The 23,138-nt window shown below is 36.2% G+C and overlaps 1 protein-coding gene and 1 long non-coding RNA gene across 3 annotated transcripts in view; one reads left to right on the forward strand and one right to left on the reverse strand.

Moving 5' to 3' along the window:
- LOC124234269 (uncharacterized) overlaps nt 1-22,385 on the reverse strand; it is a 90,309-nt gene extending 67,924 nt beyond the window's left edge. Inside the window, exon 1 of one of the 2 annotated variants that reach the window (XR_006887263.1) lies at nt 22,283-22,385. This is a non-coding gene — a long non-coding RNA (uncharacterized LOC124234269). Of the gene's footprint in view, nt 1-10,932; nt 11,017-22,282 lie in introns of those variants that run through there. The other variant, XR_006887264.1, reaches the window with a different exon arrangement.
- Nucleotides 13,402-15,039, forward strand: LOC124234262 (keratin-associated protein 24-1-like). The gene has a single exon (XM_046651512.1). It carries the CDS (start codon nt 13,424-13,426, stop codon nt 14,183-14,185), a length of 762 nt encoding a protein of 253 aa, XP_046507468.1. The 5' UTR covers nt 13,402-13,423; the 3' UTR covers nt 14,186-15,039.
- Nucleotides 22,386-23,138: the final 753 nt, after the last annotated feature.

Genomic DNA, 23,138 nt, shown 5'->3' on the forward strand with positions numbered 1-23,138 from the left:
GAGGAACATAAAATTGGTAGAGCATTCTATAGTCTCTGGAACAAGGAATAATTTGAGGTACATTTGGGTAGAAAAAGAAAATATCCACCTACTGCCACATTATATCTAAGATTCCAACTTACCACCGTGGAAAATGTAACTTTATTTGTTTTGCATAATTCTGATATTTGATGCACTTGCTTCAGTTTACCAAATCTTGTTGTGTGCAGTATTGTTTTCAACTTGCACTGTGACTACAGGACTACAGTCCTATTTCCTAACATTATTATTTTTCAAATTTCAGTTTCTCAGTTGCTCATCTCAACTTAAAACTGCCATATCTCACTAATATGACCTTTTGCCAACTCAATTTGATGTCCGTAAGCAGGTACTATGGCTTGATTTTTATCATTGCTGACATGAGTATTTACTACTGCATGGGGAGCACGGAGAACAACTACTATGTGTTGGTTACTTCTTTATATTACCGCAATAATCCTTATCGCCACTCTCTTGGACCAAAATTATCATTGTCTCTTTATTTTTACCAGCAAGAAGACTTAGGTTCAGAAAAATCAAACAAGTTGCCTAACAATGAAAAATATATATATTAAGTTTCAGAGAACAGTTGCCATTCAAATCCATGTCTGTCTGTTCTCGAATTTATGTCAAATTGTAAGAGTCCTAAAGATGGAAATTCAACATAATTGAATGGTTCACAGTCTACAAGAAAAATAAATATGCTTTATAAACATAAGAAATATGTCACTAATTTTATCATCCGTCCATTTTGAAATGATTCCTTCCATTCAAAAATACAAAAGGTAAGCCAATATGGGAAAATGTGATTAGATAATATAAAAAGCACATTTTCAACTGTGAAATACTTTGAATTTACTGGAAACCTCTCTCTTGAGAAGCTGTAGTCATTGTCTACAACATTTAGATCTCTTTGATGGTCAATACATATGTTATGTGAATCAATTACTCATATCAATTATTTTTTCAGTTCTATAAATATATAAAGTAAGTTACAGAGAATTTTTTTTAAAAGGAGATGACTGTCTCCATTCATTACTGCATTCAAAACATATCTATTGAATAACTAATATGTGACCCACACTATTCTATTTATTATAATACAGCGGTGAGCAAATAGAACTGATTCCTGCTGTCATGGACCTTGACTTCTAGTAAAGTAGATGATCAATACACTTAGATAATTTAATGTATAATTAGAACTCATACTCAGTACTATGAAGGAAATAAGTTTATTTATAGAGAATATAAACGTTGGAGATAGAGGCTACAAATGAGATGGGATGGACTGTGGAGTCCTCTCTAAGTAATAAAATATTAAGGCCTGAAGGAAGAAAATAAAACAGCTGTACAAAGAGCAGAGGGAATCATAATGCAGGAGTAGGAAACTAAATGTATTTCAGGAGCAGTGATTAAAAAGAGTTTGGTAGATTCAAGAAATTGAAAGGAGAGTGGCGTGGCTAGAGTGTTGAGGAACAAGAGGAGGGTAGAATGAGACGAGATTGTGAAGGTAGACAAGGCTCAGAATATCCAAGGTCTTGGAATACATATTTTTCATTTTATTTTCAGGAAATAAAAAGCTTATTAAGGTTTTAAATTAGAGAATGACTTTCATTCTAAAAATATTATTCTGGCCTTCCAATTTCCAGTCCAGCACGTAAAGAGCTTGGAAGTAGTCACTGTGGACTGATTATAAAAAGTGTAACATACTTGTAATGAGAATACTAGAAAAAGAAAGAAGGAAAGGAACAGAAGAAATATGTGAAGCCATAATGATTGAGAATTCCCCCAAATTAGTGGTAGAAACCAAACCACAGATCAAGGAAGTTCAGAGAATACAATCAAGATAAATTCCAAAATATCCACAACTTAAGCATATTATAGTCAACTTGCAGAAATCAAGGAAAACAGAAAAATTTTGAAAGGCCAGGGAGAAGAAAAACACCTTACCTATAGAGGAACAAGGAGAAGAATTATGTCATACTTCTCTTCAGACACCACTCAAGGAAGAAGAAGAGGAAACGAAATATTTAAAGCATTGAAAGAAAAAACCCACCAACCTAGAATTCTGTGTCCAGTGAAATTATCTTTGAAAAGTGAGGGTGAAATTGAGACTTTCTCAGATAAATAAAATTTAAGGGTATTCATCACCAGTAGACCTCTCTTGTAAGAACTAAAAACAATCCTTTGGAATGAAGAAAAATAACAGGTCAGCTATTTGGAAATACATAAAGGAAAAGAATTAGAAAATGAATAAATAAATATTACTCTGACCATAGGATAAGGAACAAATTAGAAGCATAAAGAGTGAAAGCAGGTAGGTAAGTTGTATAATTGTGAAGATGATGACAGCTTGGAGGAACTAAGATAAGATAGCACAAATGGATAGAAGCAGATACATTTTGGACAAATGTAGAAGAAAGAAACTTAGTACTTGCTTATTGTTTATATGTGGTAAGGGAAAGAAAAGAATCAAGAGTGACATGTTGATCCATGGCTTATGAAACCAGGTAGATAATTTTTTATTTACTAGGATGGGGAAGTATACGAGAGAAAATTTTGAGGAATCAAATCAAAAATTTGACTAAAATATTTGAGTTGGCTAATGGAGAAAGAAAAATCATCAAAGGTAAGGTATCAAACAGACATCTGGGATTTTAAAAATTCTTATCTCAGTATTAAAAATAATCATTTAATTTATTAAACATTCAAAAATGTACATTAGTTATCTACATTGTCCCAGAAACACAATAGGTGATGTTGATATAAATAAGATTTGGTCTCTGACCTCAAGGAGGTCAAAGACTTATAAGCTAGAGAGGCTTTAAGCAAACAGATTCAACATCATGTTTAAGTGCATTAATTAATTTGTTAATAAAGTTCTATAGAGGAAAGAAAAAGAAAAACGGAAAGTAAAATGGAGAAAACGGTCTTAGGGAGACCTTCCACTCACCTTCCAGATATGGCTCATAGTATATATTATTTGTCTATGTATACGTTGGAATTGTTATATGTTTAAAATATGACAATGTAATGTATAGTGCTACTAAATCCTTGAGTGAGCATTGCTTGTTCTGGGCCAGGTTGATATAGATATGACAAGAACAAAGAAATTCCAAATTTCCATATTGGGATCAATATGAAGAAAGCCATAGTATTTCAAAGAAAGGATGAATAAGAATTGACAAAGTGGATTTCTTGCCTATCTCTATACACAACCAGGACAAGTAAGCCAATACAAAAATGACTTCCAACTCCTATATTAGCATGGAGAAAATCAAATGGAATATTTGTGGGAGCTGGCCCAGTGGCTAATGGTTGTTTACGTGCTTTACTTTGGTGGCCTGGGATTCACAGGCTTGGATCCTGGGCGTGGACCTATGCACCACTTATCAAGCCATGCTGTGGTAGGCATCCCACATATAAAATAGAGGAAGACAGGCACAGATGTTAGTTCAGGGCTGGTCTTCCTCAGCAAAAAGAGGAGGATGGGCAGTGGATGTTAGCTGAGGGCTAATTTTCCTCACTAAAAAAAAGAAAAAAGTAGAATGTTTAGGGCATCATGCATGGAAATGAGTAAAGAGATGCAGAAAGTATCTCTGAGACAATGATTCCTGATCTGCTGTAAGGAATGCACAGTTGTTCCCAGGAGGCACAATAGGGAAGGGTGTCTAGAAGAGGAGAAGTTTGTGCAAAGTCTCTGAGATTGAAAAAGCAAGGTTTAGGACATTTTGAATGTTTAAATGAAACTTAAATATGAAGATTCTGGAGCAGGATAACAGAGATAGGCTGACAACACATCTTGGTGCCAGATATTGTAAACCCTACGTAGGTTGTTCAGGAATGTGGACTTTATGATGTAGGCAACAGACAGTTGTAGAAATCTGTCCTTTAAAAAAAACTCTAAGGAAAATATAGAGAACTTATTAGACTTATTGACTCTAAACAAGAATTAGTTAATTAACTAAAAGTGTTAATTAACTATTATGTGAAAACAAAAATATCACAAACTCTCAGATGTAATTTTCATGGATTTGAGTTAGTTTCATCATAACCTCAACCAATCATTTCTAACAAAAGATATAACTTCTCAGTAGTTTTTTTGTTATTTTATCTCAAGTTGTTGAGCTTGGCAACTACATGGAGATATAACAAACATAAAGAAGTTCTCTGTAGACATTACGCAGAATTATAAACAGAATTACAAATAATAAATTAGGACACATGTCAGCTAGGTATGTGTATTGGGCCTTTCCTGCATTTGTTGTTAAGATGTGATAAATGGTTGATGATACCAGGCTTCTCTCATTTACATGTCCTGCATCTAACTTACATTTTAATTACTGATGATTAATGATGGCATCATATTTAGCTTAATAACTCCAGCCTCAATGATGTCCCAGTTATCAGTTCTATGGCAGTTCTACAGAGATCAATCTATTTTCACTATGGTATAAAAAATAAGATTTTAGTTTTCTTTTTGAAACTCATATGTAGCATGCCTACATGCTGAGGAAGAGATTTTATAGACTGGTTGATTATCACTTGTTTTCAAACTTTACAAAGAACAAAAGAAGTGAAGAGAATCTTGAACTAAATCATGAGGAATGTAGGCGTGGCACACACAAAAACACTATTTTGGTTGGCAGTTATCAACATGAGAGGAAGAATCTTCTTTGTAAGCATGTAAGAATGTGAAAGATTTCATTTATCTGGAGGGCTTAACGTTCTTAGAGGAGATGGGAAAATTGTCAAATAGACTTCTCAGACTCTCAACTCTTGACTCCAATCTCTTCTGTTATTTTCTACCAGAAACAGGCCTCACACTGATGTAAAGTGATCTGAGGCTTGCTTTGAGGAAGAATGTGGTACAGTGACTTTGAAAATTCCCCACGTGGGATGTCAAATATCTTTGCTTCCACTGCCTGAAACAAGAAAGGTGAAATTCAGAGAAGAGGTGAAACAAAAAAGGTGAAATTCAGAGAAGAGGTGAAACAAAAATTGTGAAATTCAGACCTTACATTCCATCTGCACCAAATGTCATGTTTTTCATGACTTTTAAAAAGAAATAAAATATCAAAAATAACATATCACAAGTGTGTTCACCCAACCCCCTTTGTGCATGCTTGTATGGGTGTATGATTTCTCCTCACTTTTATGTGAAAAGCTCTATAAACATTTTTTAATATCTTTCTTCAGGAAAAACTGCAGCAGCCTCTAGACTCTTCAATGGACAATAGAGAGATAATGGGTACAGGTAAGAAAAGAGGATTCTGCAGAGGGGAAGTGACTTCACGGCTGCTGATGTCACCCTCAACGGCCAGATTCCTCAAAAGGAACCAGGACTTTGTGCAATAGGAAAGCATCCACCAAAAGGATTATCAATGACACTTCAGATGCCAAGTGGCTGCTTGGAATCTTTACTCTCCTCCACTCGTTCCCAAGTACATCATTTTTGACCACTTGGGAAACAGCTTGAAAAGAGATATTTGGAGAACTACTCACTCCAGGAAATAGATGTCTGTAAAGATTAATTCACATCTTTGGAGGAAAATCCAAAATGAGGCCCAGAGATTTTTCCTTCTGTGGTGTCCAAGTGTGAACTTTTCAGACATCTATCTTCTTGTGATATTAAAACCTTTCTTAATCCTTGCTTACTTTAATTGCATGATGACGGAAGTACCTTAGTAGAATATCTCAGGTAAAGATATTCATTAGTTCAGGAATGCTAGCTGATGGCTTTTGATATCGTGTTTATTCTTACTTGAATGCCACCAATCGGATGTATGACATTTTTACTAGTAAATGCAAATATGTCATCAATGTTACCATGTAAAAATATCACATATATCTCTCCAAGTCTTTGGAAACCAAACTCCACTTTAAATATGAAAAATTTCAAGTTGTCAGGGTGGAGTTCTTTAAAATGTACTCTAAGATGCTTACATGAAATTGAATGACAAATATACAGAGAATAACACCACACAATTAAAATCTCAGCTGAGTATTAAAAATAGAAAATAATATGAGATTTTCCATCTGGCAAATCCGATAAGTTTTGATATGTAGGAAGTATTTTAGTACATCAACACTTCCTCCAGGTATTGCAACATTAAGTGTCTTGTTCAAAGATGAAGACTACGCCTTCCTATGTTGTTCCTTATGGATAATGACTAAGATAAACATCCATTCAGACTCCTTGTAATCAGGTATAACTGAGGGGTGGGAACAGAACCAAAGCAGAGAATATACAAAGGTGACTAGATCATACATTCTCAAGTCTGATAAACAAGGGAAAGATTGGGATGGCAGATATCTACAAGACAAACACTAGACTCATTTTATGGATGAGTGGGAAGTCATTATTATAGGCAGCACAACAATGAACTAATAAGATGTTATGTTGCAAACTGATCTAAAATATGGGGAGGAGAAGAATCCGAATATATATTCACCAAGGTATTTAAGCAATCTGGTCTAGTTTCCCATAGACCTCAACAAGCTGCTCTTTGCTGCTTTTCTGAAATCCTTACTTCAGATTCTACCATGTCATCCAACATCTACTGTTCTGGAAACTATAACTTCCACTCTCTTGGGAGTTACTGCCATACTCCTGTTACCTCATCCACTGCTCTTTACTTTACTGGTGTGAACTGTGGTGATGCTGTCTGCTTGCCCAGCCAAAACAGAACGCGGCTTCTGGACAACTTGCCAGAGACTTGCAGTAAACATTCCAGCTACCAATCATCCAGTTGTGTGCCCAAAACCTGTGAAATTTCTGGCTACTCTTCCACTACGTACTGTGTCTCTAGGCCCTGCAGAGCAACCAGTTGTTTTCCCATCAATTCTTACCTCTCCAGTTCCTGTCAACCATCAATGTGTAATAGACCTCAGAACTATTTGTCCAGTAATCGCTGTTCCCAGAACCACCACTCATATAGCTGTCAGCAGCAGAGCTTCATCTTCTGTGGATATCAACCACTGAATTTTGCATCCAGCACCTGCTATCCTTTGAGATATCTCTCCTATGACTGTGAATCTCTAGATTATGTGTCCAGAAACTTCAGACCCCTGGACCATGTGTCTCATAGTTTTCAATTTGTTCCGTACAGATACAGCAGTTTCCAACCAGCTTGTTTTTCTGTTGGTACTTGGCAATCTCCACTTATTAGAAGATCATGCTGAATTGTCATCCCAGCGTCTTGCCAGATAGCTTTGTAAAGAAGTGTCAACTTTAGGCTGATGAATTGTTCTTTGGCTGATGGATCAATGTGCTTTTAGTTCAGTTACTGTTTTAACCTACATTCTTTTCTTGATCACGTTCTAAGTGATTGTAATTGTTGGCTTATTCACTAGAATATTGTTGCTATAGGCTTCTTGATTCCCCTGCTAGTAACATGTTCTTAAGTAGGAAGAAAAGTTTTCATGGTTATTTTTAAATAAACCTCCTTCAAATGATTTAGAAAATATTATCTTTTTATTATCTCCCATGAAGTTAAAGCCTTTTAGTTTTACTAAATCAAATATATTTAAAGAAACAAAAACAGAGTGTCTGAAAAAAGCTAGCAAGATAGATATTTTCAAGGTCCTGATTGAACATGTGATACTACTTGAGCATTCAATGTGCATGTGTATTTTCCAACACATAAAAACGGGAATCATGAAGGGCCTTTAATCAGAATAGACTACGTTTCATCACAGTAACTAACAACTTCAAAATTCAAGAAGCTTAAAGTTACAATGGTTCATTTATCACTCATACTACACATTCATTGTTCCAGCTCCAAAATCATTCTCATTCTAGGATCCAGGAATAAAGGGTCTTTATTATCTTGAATATTGCTAGTAGAGGCCAGGGGAAGATAGCAAGAGAATCACCCACCAACTCTATATATGTCTCGTAATATATCATTGAACAGAGCAAGTTACGATGGCCACTCTACCTTATAGGGTAAAACACAAAAGGGTTCCATATATTCTAGCTCTAAACAATGGAAAGCACAACATTATTTTTGCCTTGTTAATCAAACTTAAGTAGCACTTCCTCTCCACCGCCTCGCAGATTGCTGCGTAGAGGACATCACTATTTGAAGTTATTTCTCTCTTTTATTCATGTATGTAACTAACTAATTAATTCAGTTTTTCCATGTACTCAGTGGGGGTTTGTTCTTTCTACAAGCAGCTTCTTGTATCCACCATACTGGTCACTTTCAATGTGCTACCATACCATTAATCAATAATCTCCCATGAACACGCGTATGAAAAAATATTATTCTCTTCATTTTTACAAATAAGGAAACTCACATAGGGTAAGAAACTTGCCCAAAGACCCACTTAAGTTGTATTCCAAAGACTTTCCTTTATCCTCCAAATTATTTACAGTCTTTTTCATTTAGGTGGTGATGAATCTGGAAGCCACTTGGAAGTTGTTAATAATTTGGTGACCTTGATCTTCAGCTCCAGGACTGGCAAGACTAAACTGCAAATAAAACTATTTCTTTTCTGCCTCAGCCACAGCTCACCCTTGTCTCTGGGCTGACTAATTCTAATGGTATGTAAACCCACGTCCTCTCTAGATGTCTTACTTCCCATGTAGATGAGAGGAAATACCTTCAACTTATTCAGTTCCTCCAAGTTGAATGTTATATATAAAATTGTATATATATACCACTTATGTAGATTGCAGCAAGTTGTCTAGCCTAAAACAGCCTCCTCTGGTGCATTTATTTTCTTTCTTCTTTTCTGATGCACTCATACAAAATGCAATCGATTTTAAATGAGACCCAATAATAATAATGATAATGAAAATAATAATATTTAATAATAATAATACTAACAAAGATTATAGACTGATGAAAATGATGAAAGCTAACAACTAAATACTAACTATATTTCATAACCTTTGCTTGACTATCTTCATAGCCACCTATGGAGAAAATACTATTATTCACTCCATTTTGAAGATGTGGAAACTGAGTTACAGAAACATTTGGTAGTTAATCGATACTCCAAGTGAGCATCAGAGATAAGATTAGATCTCAGGAAACCTGAGTAGTATTACTGAGCACTTATTCCTAACAACTGCATATGCACTCTTCCAGGAACTAGCGAATGACACATGGGACAGGAAAATACGGGTTAAATAAGAGGAATCATTAGTAATTTGTTGTCAAACAAGACATTTTTCTTAACTACATGGGGTAGAACTATTCATTTTTGACATTAACTTTTAGAGGAGACAGAGATTATGGGAGGTTTATATATGTGCAACATCCGAATTAATTAACAATATTTTTCTTTAGTCTGGTGACTGGAATTTCCTAAATAAGAGCTTTAGCAAATTAGAAAGAAAAGTAACATTTAATTTACATCTACTATGTACCATGTACTTTCTTAGGTATTTTCACGTTTATTGTCTCATCCAATCCTCACAACAGTCCTGCAAAGTATGCGCTATTAGCTCTGGTTTTACATAAGAAAGTACTAAGGTACTGAGAGAGAACAATTTTCCAAGGTTGCACACTAATAAATATGTTTCAGTAGTATTCAGTAAGAGAGTGATTCATAACTCATTCAGGCACAATCATGACCATTCCATCTCAAAATGCCACTCTTATTCTATCTATATCGCATTCCATTCATGCCGTGTTTTCTGAAAAGGTAAGCACAAATCCAACTCACATTCCTGTCTCTCCACCCACTTATCTTACTATTTTAAAAATGATTTATCTTCATTTACTCCTATTTCCTAAATTTTTGATTTTGCCCATCTGTCCCATTCTGAAACATCGCAAATATAGCTAGAATGTCCACCGTTGTGTGTAGACTCAATACTTAAAATTTAGCTGTTATGTAAGTATGTATTTGCATACATTTTGCTTTTTTAAATCATGAAATCACTGTTGCATCATTTAACAGAACTCTGGCAAGTGGAATTAGAACACAATTTTATATAAGGTAGCAAAAAAAGAAGATAAAATTTCATCACGACCTAAAAGGCTAGAAGGTGACCTCTATTATTTTCTTTAAGGGCCATTTACTGGAAACTTTAGTTTCATTTATCTTCTATGTTTACTCTAAAGGATTTTTAACCTTTGGAAAAAATTGGGAAAGAGTTCCGTAACTCTTTTTTAATGAGTAGTAAGGAATTTTCTGCCTCATTAGATAAAGGGAGTTTGTTTCTTATTCTTCAGAAAGCATGGGAACTTCTCTGAGTTTCTGATGGCGAGAAAGCTTATTCCTTGAATGTTAAACTTGCCCTAGATACAGAACGCAAACTCCTCAAACTACATAAAGACTATCTGTTAGAGTTACCCATATTTTTCCAACACAATGCATTAGCTTCCTGTGGCTGCTATAATGGTTTACCACAACACAACAGAAATTTATTCTCTTAAAATTCTGGAAGCCCAAAGTCAAAAATCAGTTTCACTGAACTAGAGGCAGGACTTCAACAGGGCAGATTCCTTCAGGAGTCTCTAGATGAAAATCTGTTCCCCGCCTCTTCCAGCTTCTTGAGGTTGTTAGCATTCCTTCACTTACGACAGCATCACTCCAATCTCTGCTTCTGTCATTGCATTTCCTTCTCTCTGATCTACTGCCTCCTTCTTATACGAACTCCCGTGATTACATCACAAGAGTAATCCACCTCAAGATCCTTAATCACATCTGCAAAGACCTGTTTGACACATAAGGTAATATTCACATGTTCCAGGGACTAGAAGTGGACATCTTGAGGGGGAGAATCTTATTCAGCTTTCCACACATAGAAAATATTATAAATATGAAAATTAATGGAAGGGAAGATCCTTTTAGTAATTAAGTGAAAACAGGGTAATACATATGCTTCTCCAAAGCCTTCAGAGGACAATGCCACCCAAAGGGCAATGGCCTTTACTTTCTCCTAAAACTTACCTTGTTATGAACTTGGTATTTGCTCTGTTACTGATGCTGTCTGCTCAGTCTCTTGCCAAGATGGAGACTAAAGTAGCAGGCTTCTGTAAAGGTATGATTTACAGAAAATGGTGGGTGAACGGGGAGTGATGGTTACCTATGAGTGTGATGAGTGAGTAACAAGGTAAAACATGAAAACAAATGAGAGGAGCTGAGCCAACTTTGCCTTTGCAAATCTCAATGTTCGACTGTTTAGAAGATTATTGTACCGAAATAAATTTAAACATGTTGTAAAGTCTCACGCTGTGAATATTGGTTACAATATGTGATGTTCTACATTACTTATTTTGTTGAATTTACACTAGTGTGAATGATATTAATTTAAAATTCTCTACCATTTAATGCTAAGTTGGAAGACGGGGTATGTAAGATTTACAGCTGACTGACCCATTCTTTCTATGTTTTTGTTTTTCCCTCAAATCTGTTACAAGGAAGCCTAAAATAAAACTCGAGGTAACCATGGCATGATAGAGAGATGCAGAAATAAAGCACCATCAATCTCTGGACTCTGCTATATAACACTGGGATCAAGTAACTTAGTGGAAAGTTGGCTGTCAACAGCCTTATGTATTTATTTCCTATTTTTCCGGCCTCAGCATTGAAAATTTCTACACAAAATTCCAGGGTGCTCTACCACCAAACAATTTGCTGAAAATATGGTTCCCTGATCCTGACCCTTTTCGCCTGAGAGACACTTTACAAGATAGCAAAATGTGGATAATGAAGAGTTGCTTACAGAATAAATTCGTCACTTTTTTTTCTTTTGAGGAAGATTGGCCCTGAGCTAACTGCTGCCAATCCTCCTCTTTTTGCTGAGGAAGACTGGCCCTGAGCTAACATCCGTGCCCATCTTCCTCTGCTTTATAGGTGGGACGCCTACCACAGCATGGCTTGTCAAGCAGTGCCATGTCCGCACCCAAGATCCGAACCAGCAACCCCTGGACCGCCGAGGCAGAACTTGTGAACTTAACTGCTGCGCCACTGGACCGGCCCCTAAATTTGTCACTTTACAGAGTAAATACTGAGAGAACTCTGAGAAAACCCAGATTAAAAAAGAGATGTTTGGAGACTATCTGTATGTTTAAATTGGTATGTATTTTAAAAATCTAGCTGAGAAGCTGAGAATGGGGAGGGAAATCTAATTGTCTTCTGTGAGGACACTGTCTTTTAAAAACTATTCCTGTAGTTTTTCCTACCTGAAGAAGTTGGTACTATCCTTTGTCTGAACTCATCATGTTAATAACGCATTGCTGTTTCCAATTCAATAGACGCTGTACAGATGAATTACAGTTTGCATTTCAAAACCAAAAAGTCAATTCTTTAGTTTAAATTAAAATCTTAAAACTTTTAAGAAAAATCTTAAAATTTCTTCGGCCTTCACCATAAGAGTGAAAAGTGTTGTTTAATAGGCACGGTGCCTATAAGAACTGTTCAGTCTTTCAAATAAAATTTTTAAACACAGTCAATCCCCTTTGTGGGTCTAAACCGAAAATAACTACATTCTTCAAGAGAGGAATGAAATGAAGCCCGTGTGCATGAAAAAGCAAATGAAGAATAAGTAAAACTTACTTTGGGAGAAATGTAGAAAAATGCTATACATTTGACTGCAACTGGGTTGTATGGCAGAGACAATAGAATGTATAGTGTATAATCTTTGTCAATTAGGAAGGTACAATCTTGAGAAACTGGCCTTCTTTGGTGTTATATAGTGCAGAAGCTTTTTAAGAAAGGGATCTCATAGACTTCTTGGTTACTTAGCAACCACTGACCCATGGGGACAAGTTCATTTTTGGCCTCGTATAGGTCACTAAGTCTCACTGGGATTGCTGTGAATCTTACAGATGGAATTCTCTAAACACATCAGATGAGAAGTTGTCACCAATACGTGGCCTGGCACAGTTAAGAGTATAGCACATATTTGGGGGAAACAGTTTTTTCTCTTGGTAGTTCAATGCTTTACTCTCTCTTTTGAGCGACAATGTGGAGACAGCCAAAGTATTCAGCTTATTTCAGAATATAGGATCAAGTCTGCAGTATTTTGCAGTAGTCAAAAGAGTGGACAAGCACAGCTTCCTTGTTTTGCTTGAATCCTTGTTAACCTTTTAATAACCATGTCACAGAAGCCTATAGACATGTTAACCAGTGATTGACAGATGGGAGTTTGCCCATTAACATTAAAATCACTGTTCACAGAACCTATGGTCTACAGATGATAGCTCATGGGTGATGGTCAAAATGGCTAAATTAGATACCTTGAAGAATCAAAATAAACTTATTTTTATATGAATGTGAAGACGTTAGCAGCTGTAGCTAAACAAGACACTAATGAGATGTTGCTGCGTTGTTGTCCCAGGCAGTGAGAAGGAAGAGAGTCTGGAGACAATCACCAGGGAAGATATAAAAAGTCCTCAGGTCACACAGCCTCACCATACCTTCGCAGCCATCACTGAGCATGCACTCGGGTTCCATGTCTCTTCTGGGCTATCCTGGGGATTGCAGTGGCACATCCTACAGAACTCACTGTTACGTCCCTGTGACTTCCTCTGTTGCTCTTTGCTCCAGTGATGTAAGCCCTACCTTCGGGATCTGCTTACCCAGTAGCTACCAAGGAAATCTCTGGCTTCTGGACAACTGCCAAGAAACCTATGGTGAAGCACCAAGCTGCGACTCTCCCAGCTGTGAGCCCAAGATCTGCACCACAAGTTGTGACCCATCCAACTCCTGTGTGCCCTGCAACTCTCCAACGGTGGGAAAAGTATGCAATGTCTGTGAAACTACCAACATTGGACCCAGCCCCAGCTGTAGCCCATGCACTCAGACCAAGGGGTATGTATCAAATTGCTACACATCCAGCCAATGTACATCTAAAGCTTGCCAGACCATCAGCAATGGCTTCAAATGCTGTGGACAACTTAACTGCTTATCCAAGAATTTCCGACCCCTAAACAACTGCAGATTGGGTAGTTTGGGGTATAGAAGCTACCAAAATCTTGGCTTCATACCCAGTGGCTTCTCACCATCATGTCATATCACCAGCAGATGCCAATCCCAAAATTATTTAACAAGAAATTGCCAATACCCATGTTATGGGCCCATAAGCTGCCAACCGCTGAGCTATTTTTCTAGAAATTTCCGGTCTCTGAGCTGTATACCAAGTACCTTCCCTCCTCTGAGGTATTTATGCAGTGGCTGCAGATCTCTGAATTACTATTGATCAACTTATTGCATATATAGCTGCTGGAAATTGTCCAAGGGGGCAGATTTTACTAAGTAGTCATTTTCTCCAATATTCTGCTGAATTACTTCATGTGTCTTAAGACTCTTACTCATTAACTTCAAATATAACTTCAGGACTTATTAACCACAACCATTATCATCTGCTGGCTTTTTTCTGTTGCTCTGTTAATGCCCTTTGTGCTGAAGGCTCACCTTGAAGGTAGTATTACTGTTTCTGAGATTAACCATGATGAACACACTGAAGAGATTCCACATGAAATGCAACCATTGCCAGGTTTGTAATTTGGGCTATCATTGTCACTTGTCTACCAATGTGATTATCACCTACCTTTCTTGATGAAGTGGAGCCTCCTTGTTTTGACTGCTGATTCCAGCACATTATTTCAGATCCTTTTACTTTCTACCAATAGTTTCGTCAACTGCCTAACTAGCAAGCTTGCTACCAAGCTAAGACATAACATTCTTCTAAACGTACTGAGTTGGGCCATTTCATCCTTCCCCTACTGACTGATTATAAGGATGTGCAAACAGCAATGTCCAACTAGAGTTCAAAATCAGAAGACCTTCAGCAAATCTTCTCTTCCAAGGAAGCCATAAAACAGAATTGACTGGCACTCAGCTTTTGTGCTCAATGCCTCGGAGGGAGCCTCAGAAGTGGCAGAAGCACAAAAATTGTTTGTTGAAAGAATAACAAAATACCCTTATAGATTCCTTATGATTAGTGATAATCTATATTCAGGATTCTGTTATAATCCTCCCCTGATGAATTATTCCTTTCTGATTCCAGAAAAGGTCCTGGCTCCTACCTAATAAATTTCTTTTCAGAAATAATGATTTTCATTATGCCTTATTTCATATTCACTAAAGTTTTATCAGTGTCTGGGCAATATGCACAGCATTGTCAAAGCACTAGTTCACTGCCATTTAGTTTGTATTCTAAATTAAAAATATAAAGTGGATAGAATATGAATTCCCAGGACTTTGTTTTGTTTTGTTTTGTTTTTAATACATTAAGTGGTATTTCTCTTAGAGTGTCTGTGGTTGAGATTTATACAGAGAAATTTGGGGAAAACATTTATACAATGAATCAATTTAGTAAAAAGTATATAAAGTATTAAATATACAAATATTTGTACACAAAATATGTATATTTATTGGTTTTGTAGCTAAAGTGTGGTCTTTGGAATAGATTTAATATTGAACCCTCTGAGAAGTGATTTAACTTCTATAAAACAGCTATCCAAAAAATAAAAATACAATCATCTATCTCAGTGGTAAAACATAATATCTATCCTAAGAATTTTTGTAAATAAAAAGTAAGTCATGTTTAAAGTCGAAGCAAATGGTTCCTGGAGATTGGAAGGATCTGAAAGATCATCAGTGTCAATAGTCAATGACTAAAATTAAAACTCATGAAGCATACAAATGGAGCTACCATTTTATTTACTCATTCAGTAGGTCTACTATTATAGGAAAGGCTTATAGAAGGAATACTAATGCATTGCTCCTGCTTGAACACGTCTGGGGACAATCAAGTCACTCCTTTGTGAGTTCATTCAATTTTCAGAGAATTCTATTTGTTGAAAATTTCTTCTTTATATTGAGAAAAATCTAATTTAGCAATTATTTGAGCAATATTTCTTTAGCAATTATTCATTGACTATATAGGACCAGTTTAATTCCTTTAATATAGAACAGATGCTCAAGTATTTGAAAACAACTCCTATCTGTTTCAGATGTGTATTCAGTTGTCCAAACTAAACATACATTCTTTCTCTTAAGAAATTTTAATAGAAAACCTATTCTTTGAGGTGTTGAATGAAACTCTTTGGGAATATCAAGATTTATAGATCCTGTTCTCGAGAACTATTCAGAGGAGTAATATACTGAAACAAACACAATACTGTCTCAACCATTTTAGGTACAATATAAAAAGAATCAGGGGAAGAACTCTAACTGAAAGAATGAGAGAATACTTGGTGAAGAAGTGATCTTGGAGTAATACCTGAATGGCGAGGTGCCTGGGATGCAAAGATGCGAGAAGATGCAAAGGAAAGTAAGTGAGAGTAATGAACACATTTGGAAAGAGACGTAGTTTAGTTTGATTCAAGGAAAGCAAACAGACGATCACCAGTGAAATAATTGAGGGAAAATACAGGACATTAGATTAAGTATCTTGGATATGAAACACTTCCTTAAATAAGAATAAACAAATAATAATTATGAAATGAAAGATTTATAAATATGGCTACATCAAAACCAAAAGCTCCTGATCAGAGAAGATATCATAAAGAAACAAAACATAAGCAAGAGTATGTGTGGGACGTGAGGGGCATATGAGAAGTCGCTGTACCTTCCACTCAATTTTTCTGGAAACTTAAAAGGTAATAAAAGTTAGTTAGAAAATCAAACAAGCAAACAAAAAGGACAAAAAACAAAAGATTGAGAAAAAATATGCAACGTAAAATTACTGCCCAGAATATTTAAGAACTTCTACCAAAAAAAAAAGGAAAAAGAACAAATGACTCAGAAAATAAACAAAGAATATGAGCAATTACTAATAAAGGAAATACAAATGGTCAACAAACATATTGAAAAATGTTCAACCAAGCAGTAATTAGTAACTATAAAGATATCACTTTTCCCCTCCATTTGGAAACATTTCTAAGTTACTTACATCAACTTAAAAATGTACTCACACACTGAAGGTGGTAACAGAATTTGACAGAGCTGCTCTGGATATGAATATTTAAAATGCACACAATGTATGACCAGGTAATTCCACTTCTTAATAGTTCCCCTGCAGAAATATTCTTTCAAGTTTTACAATATTCATTTCTGCACTGCCCAGATACTGAAAAATTGGAAACAACAGATAAGTCCATCAAAGGAGACTATAAAATAAAATGCAATGTAGTCATTTAATAAATATTTTATAAGAATTTTAAAAAGTGGCATAGATCGCAACAAATTGTATGATGAAAGACATACAAAACAAAAAATGATTTATAAAAATGTGATAAAGTGTGACATGTTTTATGCATAACCACACACAAACATTTCTCTATGCAATATATATATTATATATACACCCAGAGTATTTTTTATAGAATAAACAACTAGAAAAGCACAACCCAAGTTGTTTCAGCTTTGGGGGAGTTTTAGGAATGGTAGTTGTTATTTCTCAAAGTGACTTTTAGTTCAGCTTTGAGCCCCTGTGTAATTAAAACCTAAACAAAATAGCAGTGCTGAGAAATAAAGTTGGTCCCACCCTATAATTTTGTGGAGTACAAAACTAACAACCTTCTGTATGCTACTGTTAATAAAAATGTTGAATAGCAAAGTGAAATAAGCATTAGCCTCTATAGCACATTGCCTTCTAGAAAACCACAGAATGTGAAGATTTATATATATCTGTCCTGTTTGATTTCAGTTAGGCAAAGAATACGCTTAGTAAATAACATACTATGTCCATAGCACCATTGGAAGCTGATTTGTAGAACCCAGTAGAGGTCTTTAAAATTTGCACTTAAAAATTCATAAGTGAATCGCTTCTTTCCCCATACATTTCACTACACAGCTGACAAACACTTTCTGCCTCCTCAATAACAGAGACCATCTATTTTTTCATTTTTTTAACTACTTCTAATTTAAAATATTACTTTCTATAGCTGTGAAAATGTTACAAATCCAAATATAAGCATTCAAGTCTTTTTTTTAAGGCTTATCCCCCCCTTTCATACACAGCAGAGAAAGGAATACAATGAATTCACATGTATATTTACTATCCTAAATGCTATAACTCAAACAAATCTCTACCTTGGAATTTATATGATGCACAATCTACGTAATGGATGATTAAAGTCTCTATTTTAATTCGTACACCTGAAAGTTTATGTGTAGATGACTAACAGTTTACTTTATAATGAAGTTTAAAGAGTAGATAAAGCTACCACATTTGGCATGCTATCAAAGGTGTGAATATTGCATAATTTTCATGTTTATTTCTTTCTACTATCTTAAAACTGTATTATTAGCCAATATCTTTTTGGACCTTTCATTCAAATGCTGTATTTTCTAAAGAATGAGAAATAATTTACATAATTTCTAAGCTCAATGCAAACATTAATAGATTTTTAGGGGGGCTGGCCCGGTGGTGCAGTGGTTAAGTTCGCACGTTCCGCTTCTCAGTGGCCTGGGGTTCGCTGGTTCGGATCCCAGGTGTGGACATGGCACTGCTTGGCACACCATGCTGTGGTAGGCGTCCCACATATAAGGTAGAGGAAGATGGGCACGGATGTTAGCTCAGGGCCAGTCTTCCTCAGTAAAAAGAGGAGGACTGGCAGTAGCTAGCTCAGGGCTACTCTTCCTCAAAATAAATAAATAAATAAAATAAACAATAAAAATAGATTTTTAAATTTTTTGTTCTATTGAATTTCTTATTTATGTCTTTTTCTTTGAGCTCTGCATGAAATGCTTATCAAAGTTCTCAATATACAGCTACTGTGATACACATAATTCGCTTAAGGAAAATGAATCTCATCTGTCAGGAAGCCTTGATGAATAGTGGTCTCACATGACAGTTCAATTAACCATACTGTCACTCCCAATATCACGAAAGAATATTTCAAAACCATGCAACTCTATATGTATTCATAACTACCAACACTGTACGGTCTGTGTTAAAATTTCCACCCACACTAGTGCCTGCTGAAATCATATTTCCTAGATTCACTTCAGGAGTGAATCAGAAGTGAAGTAAATCCTTGATCAGATGTGTGTATGTGTTGTCTCAGAGCTAATAAAATTATTTCATCAACTACTTTACTATGCTCACTGTGCCTGTTCTTTTTGTCTTTTCTTTTAATGTGATTGACAGTTGGTACTCAGCAAATTACTGAGCTGTGTGTCTATAGTCAGGTCACTGACAGATCAGAAGAGAATGGAAGCTCAGATTTCGCCTTTGTTTACTGCACCTTACAGTCAGGAGTCCTGAAAACTCTAGATGATGTGATTGTTGCCTGCTGTCATTCCAGGGCCTCACATATGTAAAGGGAATATTATTCAAAACTAGGAAGTAATTCTCTTAATTTTTTTTAAATCAAAAATATACGACTTCCAAATATACACTTAGATTCTGTTACCTAAAAGAATGATGTTAAAGTTTCTTTATCTAAAGAATAAAGATTCTAAATCCGGAATTACTTCTTTCAAGAAATAAAGAGTAAAGATTTCAAGTTCAGAATCCTTTCTTTCAAGAAACAATTATGATGAAAATAATTATTCTTGTCATTATTGCTACTTTTCACTGTGAACCATTTCTCATCTGGAGTGTGGGCACTGAGAATGGGGGGATTAAAAATTGTACTACCAGAGTCTGCCCTTTCTTATCAATCTGCATCTTTTCTCAGTCATCTCTCATAAGTAATAGACTTTTCTGAGCTCATCTCTTTCAGACTGGGGAAAACATTGGCTCTTTGTACTACAAAGACCAGGTGCCATATGAATCTTGATTCACTTTGAGGAATATCTGTTGGCCTACGGACTCAAAGAAATATACTAAGGCTTCTTTGATGGTATATTTATTGTGTGTGGCCTTATGATTCACATATCATGAGTGCAGCAGGGTGATTTGCAGAACTTGAATTTTAATCCTGAATCTGCCCCTTACATGTTGTACAGCCTAAGCTGTCCTTTACCCCTGTGAGCCTTTATAAAGTGAGAATTAAGTGAGAAAATACATAAGATGCTCTGACCCAGTGCCTGAGAATAGTGCTCAACAAATGGCAGTAAATTCTATTATGTTGAAAAGCAAAGAGACCCTGGAACTCACCAACACTACAGGCTTTTTTCTGTAGATAGTATGATAGAGAACCAGAACCCAAGGTCCTAGAGCGAGTCAGTTACTTGGGAAACTAGAATCAGAATCCAGATTCCCTTTGCTCTAGTCCAGCGTATTAGCAGGACAGACTTTTTCCTCACTAGTTCCTATGAGGAGTGAATTTCCCCTAAATACCCTTCTAACTCCTCTTTAATCCTTTACTCATTCAGCTTCTGGAGTGGGGGTGGGGGACAATAACCTTTATGATTGATAAATGTGAGAAGAATAACTGGGCATGTGCCTTTCAGCCTTGACCTTCTCTCTCTTGGGAGTTTCTCTTCCTTCATGTACAAACTGCCCGCCAGATGATGGTCCCACGGCTTTCTCCACGATGGGAAATTTCTCCCGGACCCCTGCTGCCCTGATGTGGATAAATCTGATTCTACGGTTCAGTGTTAGCAAGCCCATTTGTTTTAATAGACCTAACTCTACAACTTGACCTCTGTCAGTAATAAAGGTGATATGTGTACCTACCTGTAATTTATTTCAGTTTCAATTTTTAAGTGCACAGAACCCACTTAGTAATAAGGAGTAGTCTCTCAGAACCCCAACATAGCGTTTTCTAAAATAAGTCATCCAGCTTATCACTTAACAGAAGATTATCTATACCCTATGAAATAACTCACTAATGAATATATGTACTACAAAATGCAACCAGGATGCAATTATTTTAAACAGAGTTCATGGTGTAAAGTAAATCAGATAACAGTGCTGCATTCCATTATGGCTTTTTCCATTGTGGTTATCATATTAGGAAGCAAACTGAACTTGCAATTAGAAAATATTTGATAGAAGACCCTTACATTTTTTTAACTCAGTGTTATGAGTAGAAGCAATAAATGATGGAACAGGAAGTGTATGAAGAGAGCACGTATCTTTTAGACCCAATAAAGTTATTATGAAACACCCAACATTGTCACTCCAAGATCAGATTGCACCATTTACACTTCATTTGAAGAAACTAAAGGAAAGATGCCAAGAACAGCAAGTCTCCAGTGTATATAACCTTTCACTCTAGGCTAAGACATTGTCCTGAAGTAATGAATCATATGAATTTCCATTCTACGACACACAGAGCAAGAGAGTACGTGGCAATGAATCAAATGGGTAATACCTACAGAAGAAAAATATTTAAAAAATTGGATACAAGACAGAAGTAAGATCTTTGGAGAGAACATTATAGAGCTTATAAATTGTGTTCCTGATCTTTTATAAATTTGAGGAAAGTAGTGTAGCATGGGAATAAACAAGTTTTCAAACAAAAGGCTAACTTGAGTCAACAGAGCTCTTAATTTCTGGCTTGGAACACACAGCATGTGTCACCACCATTGACAATGAAAGAAGAGGGTAGAGGAGGCAGGGGGGGAAGGAGGGAGATGTGAGGGACTGGGGAGGGAGAGAAAGAGAGAGAGGGAAAGGGATGGGGATAAAAGTGGAAGGTTGGTGGAAAAAGAAAGAGAAGGGAAAGGAAGGGGATTGCTCAACCCTTTTCCAGAAACCCCCTTCCTGCCCCCACATGAGAATCATTAACATGAAAACTCATAACCTTGACATCCCAGTAAACTAGAGTCCCTCAAACTGGAAACCAGTCAATTGCATCCTGCCCCGGGCCTCCTTCCCATGGTGGTCCACATGTAACCCCCAGACTTCCTTCTCCTTCATGCTTATAAATGTGAGTCACAAATGAAGTCTGAATTCCTACTAAAGCCAACAGATCCTTTGAAAATTATCCTGCAACAAGATAAAGGCAGTAACTATGCTAACTTTATGAATAATTGTGAATAAATATGTTTGCTTATAGATATGTGTGTATAAGTACACATTTATTCCTTTTTTATCATGATTCTTAAACTTCTGTGTGTATCCAGAAGTCATAGCTCTACTGCTTTCGAAAATACTTATTTACCACTTCTTCTGTTTTAATTATCTGTTTAACACTTGGGCATAGCAACCGTAAGAAGTGTGTCATCTCCATAACTTAGAAAACTAATGATAAAGAAGAGAGAACTTAATCAGGATACATGTTTTCTTTTCTTCTTGTCTCTCTTGAAATGCAGGTAATGGAGATTTTAAGCACCACAGCACAATCCTGCCTGAAACATAGAACATCTACATTTCTCATTGCTTTCGGGTAAAATATAGTGCTCTTATAAAATATTAATAGAAACATAGTATAAAAACATTTCCACTAACCTGGTGTGACAGCTCTGTTCGACAGAAATGGTTGTGGCAGTTTTCAAGGAAGCTATTGCTGCTCATTCCAGAAGAAGCATAAACTCATTGGCCTAAATAGCTCCTAACCAACCTGATTGCAAAACAAAGATTTCAGGTGATGACAGTTAAACCAAACACCAAACCAGCCCAAATCTTTCTTCGCTAATTTAAATATAGGCCCCAATTTTATTTTTTTAATTCCAATGAAATCCATGTTCTATCCTAATCAAGAGTAAGCAGACCTCAACCCAGAGTCCTAAGCCCTGAAGTTCTATTGTTTCCAATAGTTACTAAACAACATTTCATGTAATCAACATCTATTTACCAAGTTTCATTATTTTATTCTATACATGAATATTTTGAGATATTTGGCATTATTTCCTTGTAAGAAACTTTAGAAATGTCGATACAACGTGTTCTAAAATAAGCTGGTAAAGGCAGAGGGTTGTCATGATCACTGGCCAAAGGGGTGGCGGTGTCAGTGGACAAGGTTTTTAGAGACAGTGTGTTGATTTTAAAATGTCTGTGCCTGATCCCATGGAGGGCCCTATCCACTTTTCCACCCTGTCAGAGAACATGGAACCAAAAAACAATTCCAGCCAAGTCATTTATGTCCATGTCTTTAAAATACAAAACCAATGAATTTTTTAAGTGAACAGTCTTTCAACTTTTCTGGATAAAAACTAAAGGCCATTTGGATGGTTACCTGGTGACCTCTGGGAAGCATGCACGTTTGTGGGAAGTGGCTATAGTGTGGCCTGTCACTGCGGCAACAACAGATGGTTGGGGACAATGGAACTTGGCTTGGGGTCAGGGGACCATTCTCCAGTTCTAT

Source organism: Equus quagga, unplaced genomic scaffold (assembly GCF_021613505.1).
Source record: "Equus quagga isolate Etosha38 unplaced genomic scaffold, UCLA_HA_Equagga_1.0 73442_RagTag, whole genome shotgun sequence".
NCBI lineage: Eukaryota > Metazoa > Chordata > Mammalia > Perissodactyla > Equidae > Equus > Equus quagga.